Source organism: Gracilinanus agilis, unplaced genomic scaffold (genome assembly GCF_016433145.1).
Source record: "Gracilinanus agilis isolate LMUSP501 unplaced genomic scaffold, AgileGrace unplaced_scaffold35609, whole genome shotgun sequence".
Taxonomy (NCBI): Eukaryota; Metazoa; Chordata; class Mammalia; order Didelphimorphia; family Didelphidae; genus Gracilinanus; species Gracilinanus agilis.
In genome coordinates, this window is record NW_025368700.1 from 1 (window position 1) to 8,597 (window position 8,597).

The following is an 8,597-nucleotide window of genomic DNA, read 5'->3' on the forward strand; positions in this document are numbered from 1 at the left end:
CAAGTGACTTGCCCAGGGTCACACAGCTGGGAAGTGGCTGAGGCCGGGTTTGAACCTAGGACCTCCTGTCTCTAGGCCTGACTCTCACTCCACTGAGCTACCCAGCTGCCCCCTTCATGTCACCTTTGATGCTTTATAGCCCATTTGTAAAAATGAGACATTTGATTTAACTCTAGGCCTGAAAGCCCCTGATTATTCAATATCAATAGGCAGTTTTTCAGCCCAATGTCTTAGTGTCCATCATCCTCCCAGCTCTCTTCTGGTTTCTAAGCCAGACTGAGATATGTGAATACCATGCAGCAACCATACTGCTCCAAACTTTAACTTTCAGTATACATGAAATAAGTTATATTTAATCAAGATGTAAGTAAAGTAGTAAAAGACTAACTAACCTGATATACTTTCAAACCAGAAACAAAATCTGCTATAGAAAAGCCATACTATTTCCAGTTTAGTATTCAAACTTTTAAAGATACACATAAATGTAAACTCTTCACAAGTAGGGATTGCTTCATTATTTGTATCCTAGTACCTAGCATAGTGCCTAGCACATAATAGTTGCAAAACAAATGCTTGGTAATTGACTGATAAAGGATAAAATATCTACAGTTTGATTTATTCTTACTTGAAATGCCAATACTTATAGCTATGCTAAGTGTCTGTTGCCAAAAACTAGACACATTTACATGAATCAATCAACTTTACATAAAGCATTCTTTTACCTTTCCTGCCCATGTTCTACCAGCCAACCCCTGCAATAAAGCCGTCATAATCATTCCCAGATGTGGGGGTACCAAGGAACTTGTTTGCTTTGCAATTGATGCCATAGCAGTTGCACCCTGGGCTTTCATTTTCCAAGATGGGGACTGCAAAGCTTTCTGGGTAATAACAATCAACTCCTGCATGTACAATCGGATGCCACCAAAGGAACCTGCATTAAAGAAAACAAAATTAATAAAAGATTATGAAGAAATAAATTGTGAATTCAGCCAAACGATTTTCTTAAAAGTGACCTGAGCCCAGGAAAATTTTGAGGGACTTGTGAAAAAGAATGCTATCCACCTCTAGGGAAAGAACTGCTGAAGTAGAAATGCAGAGGAAAACATATGGTTTATCACTTGTTTATTTGGGTATATGACTTGAGGGTTTGGATTTATAAGATTATTCACTTATAAAAATAAATTAATATGGAAATATATTTTATGTGGTAATACCATGTACAACCTATATTGAATTGTTAATCAACTCTGAGAGGTGGGAGGGAAAGAGAGGAAGACAACATAAATCATATAACTTTGGAAAACGTATGTGTAAATTTGTTATTAAAAAATAAAAATGAAATACTACTTTAAAAAGGTGATCTGATCCTTTAAATGGTCTTATATGACAAACTCCTCAATAAAAAAAGTTCAACACTTAAAAATGAACGAATGGACATTTTCGAAAGCCATTTCATTTATTCATTTTTAATAGAAGGTATTTAGAGACCCAATTAATTAACTGGTCTAAAACATATTAGGACTGACCTGAGCTCAACAGGTTTGGTTGTGGGGCTCTTGGGAAGATAATCCTATGAGAGTTTAAAGGACAAAAATGTCTCTATAGTCAAGAGTTCTATAGTCAGTTCAGAAGGGAATAAAGGTTGTGGGGTCACAAACCTGGCACATTTTCCTGCCACACTTCAGTCCACAGAGTAGCCTCATCCTTTTCCCCTTTGTCCTCACCAGCTGCCTCATGCATGCCCAGGAATGCCAGTGGCAGCACCTCCTTGGCATGGCTTTTAAGCACATCAGGGCTATAGCGCCCAATGGCATGAATGGTCAAAGCACATGAGCTCTTGTATATCGGTTCTAAAGACAAGGGGACACAAGAGACAGGATTTGGCAAAATAAACAAAACACTTGAATCAAACTGCTGATATCAAAGTGGAAAGTACCTTCTTTTTCCATGTACCAGCTATTGAGTTTCTGTAGCAGTTTCTCAGTGCTACTATCTCGTGAAGTCTGAAAAAGAAAGAATTCAAATCATTTAAAAAGAATAACCAATTATCTTTTTTACTCAATTAAAGAAGAAACCACTTACTCGAACTAAATGTCCCATAGCAAATGCAAAGGACTTTTGTACCACGTTGTTCCGGTCTGTCAAGCCACTGAGCAATGCACTCATGAGTTTTCCTATTGGCAAAGGACAGAAGAGAATTTAACACTATTAGCCAATTGCTTTGACATTTAGCACTGTGTACCACATTATGATTTGGCATTTTTCCTTCTGAAACCCTAACAAATAACTCATAATAAATACATGAATGTTCAATTCCAATACAGGAGTTGAAATTATTCCTTTAGAAATGACCAAGGCTATTCTTTAATATCTTTGGTTATTCCACTTAATATGACATAACAGTTGTTAAAAGAATCTGGGAGAAAATAAGCAATTAATGTTTGTTCAACTAAACTGAATTGTAATAGAAAGTGTCTGCAACATTACTGTAGAAAAATTACTGGAGACTTGGCAAATAAGTGATAACTGTAAAGATAATAAACAAAATTAAGCTTCAATGTGTGAAGCCCATTTATTTATCCAGGAATTTTATGAGGAGGAAGGATTCTGGTTTGTAAAAAAAAATAAAGGAAAGAAAAATCAAGTCTAGGTTCATAGCTTTAACAAAATATTAAATGCGAAATACATAACCATATGATTTCTACTAATTTGGAAGAAGCCAGGTTTTTGCTTAACACACATCTTTATTTTTTTATCCCATCGTTTTCTGCACAACTGATGAGTAGTTTTTTTTTTTTCTGTTGCTGTCTTGATTCAATTTTTCTATAAGTCAATGGACAGCGATGAATTGTCCAGGAACGGACTCATTCCATCATGTCTTAAAAACTAGAGAAGCCACTGAGCCTAAGGTTACTTAGGTAGTGATTCACCAAAATGACAAAAGGAAAGAAAGAAAAAACAGTGCAAACTGTGTCAATCACTGACAAATCCAGTTTAAGTACTTTTGTTGTACAAAACCATATGGACACAAGATTAAGGTAGGAAGGGAGAGGGGAAAAGGCCTCTTAAAAACTTACCGGAGTAAGGTGTTAAATCCTGAGGACACTGAGTGGTTAATGACACAATTACATTGGCACATCCTCCCTACAAGGTTACAGAGGAAAACATATCTAAATTTGATGAGCATTTATCTCTATCTTAAAAAAAAAAACAACAAATCCTTTGTTTTGGCTAAAATCACTTAAAGAAGAGGATGTACTGAGTTAACAGTAAGAGAAACTTGCTACTCTAAACCTTTAATCATCAACTTATACTGATTGGATCACTCAAAAGGTACATACATGGCAACTAAAAACGATTTCACTGATGTGTTCTGCATTAACAATTCCATTGAATATCCAAGTTGCACAATATAAGAATTTTTAAAAATGAGTTATTAGTGCAGCCCTGAAGAAAAAAAAATGAATGTCGAGTAACAATACGGAACAATACTCAAAAATACACAAATTAGCATACAGATACTATAGCTATATATACATTGCAAAGTAGATAGATACATTTTTGTGGATTAAATGAGGAAAAAAAAGCTGAGGCCATGTCTTATTCATCTTTGATTTCCATCAATGACTAGCATTCAAAAATTTTTATGAAGTTTTTTTTCTCTTAAATAAAAAAATACTTACCTTAGTACCAAGACCTACTCCACTTTTGATCAATTCACATAATCTAGGAACTAGCTCGCCCAAGACAGACACATCTAGGTATTGCAGGCACTAAGGAAAAAAAAATGCAAAGGTAACATTTAGGAGAAAGCCAAGCCAGGTCCAGAAACTTAAGAAAACATAGGCTGTGCAAATTACATGGCTACAGGGCATAGTTTAATTTGGAAGAGAGTCCAGATTTTCATATGTTACACATTTTGATTTCAACACACCAATTACCGAAAGAGAAGTAAATTGTACTCTGCTACTGGCTTAGTCAATGTTTCTACAGATTAATTTAAGACAGCAGCTTAGCAGAACTAATGAAGAACAAAGTACATCTATCATAACTTTCTATTTCTCCCCCAAATCAATCCATGTCCACCACAAACCTCAAGACATGGCTTCAAACTCACCTCCTTCAGAAAGTTTTTCCTGACTATCCCACCCCAGGATCATAAGCATTCTTCTACTCTAAGCCCGTCAACATATATGTTCTAAAAAATATTTTTGATGAAACATGTGTACTTTTATTGAAAAAAAATATACGCTGTATCCTAACTAGATTATAAACTCCTTAAATGTCATGATTATGTCTTCTAATTCATTTGCATCCCTCCCCTTGCTAAGGACAGGACAGGGCTCTGCACACAGGAGATATTCATATCCAACAACTGCCTGTTGTTAAATCACTTCATTTGCCCATGTCTGTGTGACCCAATGAAAACTACATAAATATATTTTTTTTTAAAGCAAGCTGAATTAAAGGTACCAGTACCAATAGCTCAAGAATGTTTTTAGATAACCACAAATAAGGATGAACAGTCTATACTTTTAAATACTTTCTCACACCAGGGCTGGAAAGGGACTTGCACGGTCATTATGGAAACCAATTTCAGTTCCTCACAGCTCTTAAGCACAACCTCCTTCCTGTGAATGAATCAGCAATATCAGTTTTACCCCCCTCTTTTCCTAACCACACTAATGATTACTTCATCCCCCATTTTTACCTTGACATATTACCCATCTTTCCCTATTCTTGCCTCTTTTCCCATCTCAATTAACTCCAATTAAGTAGTTCCTAAGTGAGGAAGTATAATCTGACCCTCTCTTAAAATTGGCAAGAGTAAAAGAATATTGTTACTATTCATCTCTTTTGAATAAAATAAACATTCTAAGACTTTATTTCTAAAGTCTGTAAGGAGTTATATGTTAATGAGGGCCTGCGGAATGAACAAGTCTGAGAACTTCTGCTCAAGATTCATTTTTTAATTTCTCATGTTTCTTCCTTAAGGATAAAGTTTCTTCCTTGTGGAAGAGTTGCTATGAAGACATATTTTTATCTAACAAATGCAGCTTAAGAATATATTGTTTCTTTTTGTCTAAAGTAGCAATTTACAACCTGAAACAGTTTCCTTTCCATATAAATACTTACCATGTTGATTGTTTCCATCATGGGAGAGGATTTAGCAGCACTGAGTCTAGCACTATCCATTGCAGCCTGCAAGAACAAAATACTAAAATTACTCTGGAGGGCTTAGAAAAATCACTGTATGGTTAATTTAATGACAAATTTAAAAGTTCATGTATTGAAACCAAAAGTAAAAAATTCCCAAACTTTTAAAAAGGGAATATTGCTTTATTTTCAACTCTGAATAAGGAATTTTTTAAAAATGAAATGTATTAAAGAGACATGGGCCTAATCTATCTTATTTTGCTTCCACTAAGAAAAAAAACCTCATGATTCATTCTGAAAGTTGTGTAAAGACTTCAGTTCTAAATCTAGCTCTGAAACCCTGAAGAACCCTATAACCTCTTTATGACTCAATTTTTTCAACTGTAAAATGGAGAAAATATTACTCTATCAACTTTCCTAGAATAAGATATACTATATTATAATATAGGAAGGTCCTTTCCAGTCTAATACTAATACTAATAATAGATTAATAAAGTTTTAAGTTCTTTCATATACTGGCCAAGTTTCCTTTCCGATAACTGACACTGACTGGTCCTCTTCTTCCTCTTCAATGCAATGAAGAACAAGTATCAGATAATACTCCTTTTGGATGTTTGAAAACAGCTATCATGTTGTCTTCTCTTCACTAAGTTAAACATCCTTAGTCGCCTTGACTATTCCTCATATGTTATGGTTTCAAATCCTCTTATACTTAACATGCTTGATGTGTTAGGTCCAGTCTCATAAGAAATTGTTTTATTTATAAGGAGATTAAGATGATAGCATAGTAAATCTTCTATATTTTTATAATGTAAAAAAAGGCAACAAAATCTAAGCAACAGATCAGTTTCCATATAAATTATAGTCAGCAATAGCTTGAGAAAGTCAGAATAGTAGAATTATTCCTCAAAGGTGAAATTCTGAAAACTATATTTTCTATCTTCTTGATGATAAGTATTTTCTATGCACTGAGATATGTGATAGCTGGTTTCACCTTTAAACTGATATTCCTACATTTAGACATATATGGTTTATCGATTTCATGCCTAATTGTCCAACAATCGAAAGTTAAATTGTCCTAAAGAGTTCACCAGTCAGAGACTCTTAAATCTGTATAATGACCCCTTTTGAGGCTTTCTTAACAAAGATATTTGAGTGGTTTATCATTTCCTTCTTCAGCTCATTTTACAGGGTAAGTTTGTATCATAGCTGGTATATCACAGCACCCTCTTTGATGATCAATATTTCTTAATTGGAGGGAAGTACTTATTATACATATTCATAATTTCAATAACCTTAACTCACAGAGTTATTGTAAGATGGGCGTTTTGTAAACAGTAAAGTAATGTATACATGTAGATTATAATTTTAATTATTATCAACCCTTTTATATTGTTCTAGGGCAGCTAGGTGGTATAGGGAATAGAATTCTGCATCTGAAGTCAGGAAGACTCATCTTCCTTAGTTCAAATCTGGCTTCAGACACTAGCAACATGATCCTGGACAAGTCACTTAACTTTGTCCCAGTTTCCTAATATATATATATATATTTTAAACCCTTACCTTCCGTCTTGGAGTCAATACTATGTATTGGCTCCAAAGCAGAAGAGTGGTAAGAGCTAGGCAATGGGGGTTAAGTGACTTGCCCAGGGTCACACAGCTGGGAAGTGTCTAAGGTCAGATTTGAATCTAGGACCTCCTGTCTTCTAGACCTGGCTCTCAATACACTGAGCCACCCAGCTTCCCCTTCAGTTTCCTAATCTGTAAAATGAGCTGAACAACAACTGAAAAAACAAGAAGTTCTCTAAATTGATTATGTCAAAATTGGCATGGATTAAAAGTTATGTTTTACTGAGGAGCAGGAAGAATTATGCATAATTTTTATCCTCACTGCAATGCCTTTCTTGAGTCTGTAGTTTTCCAATATGCTCAAAAACAATTTCTAGTAATTTCAATGACTAATTTTTAATTGTTTCCCCAACATCTAGATGAAATGAACTAATAAAATTCTTTATATGTTGCTTTGAAAAATAAAATTCGGTTTTCAAACTTACCTTTTCCTGGTCTGTGGCCCGGAGGCTCAGATAATTAAGAACCTGGGGCTCCAGTACACTTAAAGATTCCAACAAAGCTGGAATGAGTTTGGGGGCATGTGGTTTCAACATGGCACCAGCACTTTTGCTGATCTTCACAAGGGTATTAATGCTGAAACACAGAGAGAATGTTATTCAAATAATGGCAAATCAAGAAAAGCCTTTAAAAAAAAGAAAGAAAATCCTTCAACTATTATTGAATTCTCTTAAACAGAAGTATAAAATTTATCAGAAAAGTGAGGATATTTCCCAGTTTATTTTAATTTTCATTATATAATTTTATGTAAAGCTGTTAGCTCTAAATCACTTATTTAAATAAAAATACATACATTACATATGTTGACTTTAATAGAGAACAGTAATTTTTATAGTATTTTATGTCCCTTTCAGATCTTTTTTCTTCTGAGTATAAAATCATATTTCTTCTTTTTGTTTAGAAATATAATTTTAATTATAAACAATAACTATAATAAAAAACACTCAAAACTCATATGTAGCTTGTTAAACAAATACACTGTTTTTACAACAAAAACCTAAAACCTTTTAAAACATGTATACTAACTTAGAAAATAATTATGTTTTGATTTCTTCTATTTCCTACTTAATGTTTTTGATGTTTTTCAATATGGTCATATTCTTTTCACCTAGTTATAGCACTTATTTTTCACATTTGTAAATTTTGTGAAATAACCTTCCATTATTTTCCAAATAACAGTAGTAATAATTACTAATAGTAGTAGGGATAACAACAATAAATACAACACACATATACATAATGCTTTCAAGGTTTAAATAGGATTTTTTCACATGTTATCTTGACTATGGCTCAAAATAAATCTATGAGAAGAGGTGTTCCTATTTTATAGATAAGAAAACTGAAGATCAGTTTTGTGTCCATTACAACACTGCTAGTAAGTGACAGAGGCTAAATTTAAACCCCAATCTTTAGGAGATTAATTTTTTCTTAATATCAAAAGATATTGCATTCCTGGTATACCTCACACTTGATCATAATTACCAATTTTAAAATATTATGTTACATGTTTGTCAATATTCTATTTAATGTTTTACATATTTGTCCACAGAAAGAACTGAGAAAGAGAATTAAGTAAGGCATTTTTACATATATCTTTTTATCAAAAGATGCCTTCTCTAATGGGGATAGGGGAGGAAGGAGGGAAGGAGTTAACTGGGTAATTAATTTTAAAAAGAAAGAAATGTGTGTATTGCTGTTGAAGGATACAGGGTTTTGTATGAGTGTCAGTCATACTTTTCTCTCAATTCCATTTTGTATAATTACATATATATGTGTGTGTGTGTGTATGTGTGTATATATATATATATATA

General features: G+C 33.6%; 1 protein-coding gene across 1 annotated transcript; it reads right to left on the reverse strand.

Annotated features, from left to right (window-relative positions):
* Positions 1-538: 538 nt before the first annotated feature.
* LOC123254925 (proteasome adapter and scaffold protein ECM29-like) lies at positions 539-7,362 on the reverse strand (the record flags this gene model as incomplete). The annotated part of the gene is made up of 8 exons (XM_044683814.1): positions 539-931; positions 1,659-1,850; positions 1,937-2,003; positions 2,083-2,174; positions 3,078-3,144; positions 3,684-3,773; positions 5,137-5,202; positions 7,212-7,362. Coding segments are annotated over 8 exons (955 nt in total), but the record flags the coding sequence as incomplete, so codon positions are not given.
* Positions 7,363-8,597: the final 1,235 nt, after the last annotated feature.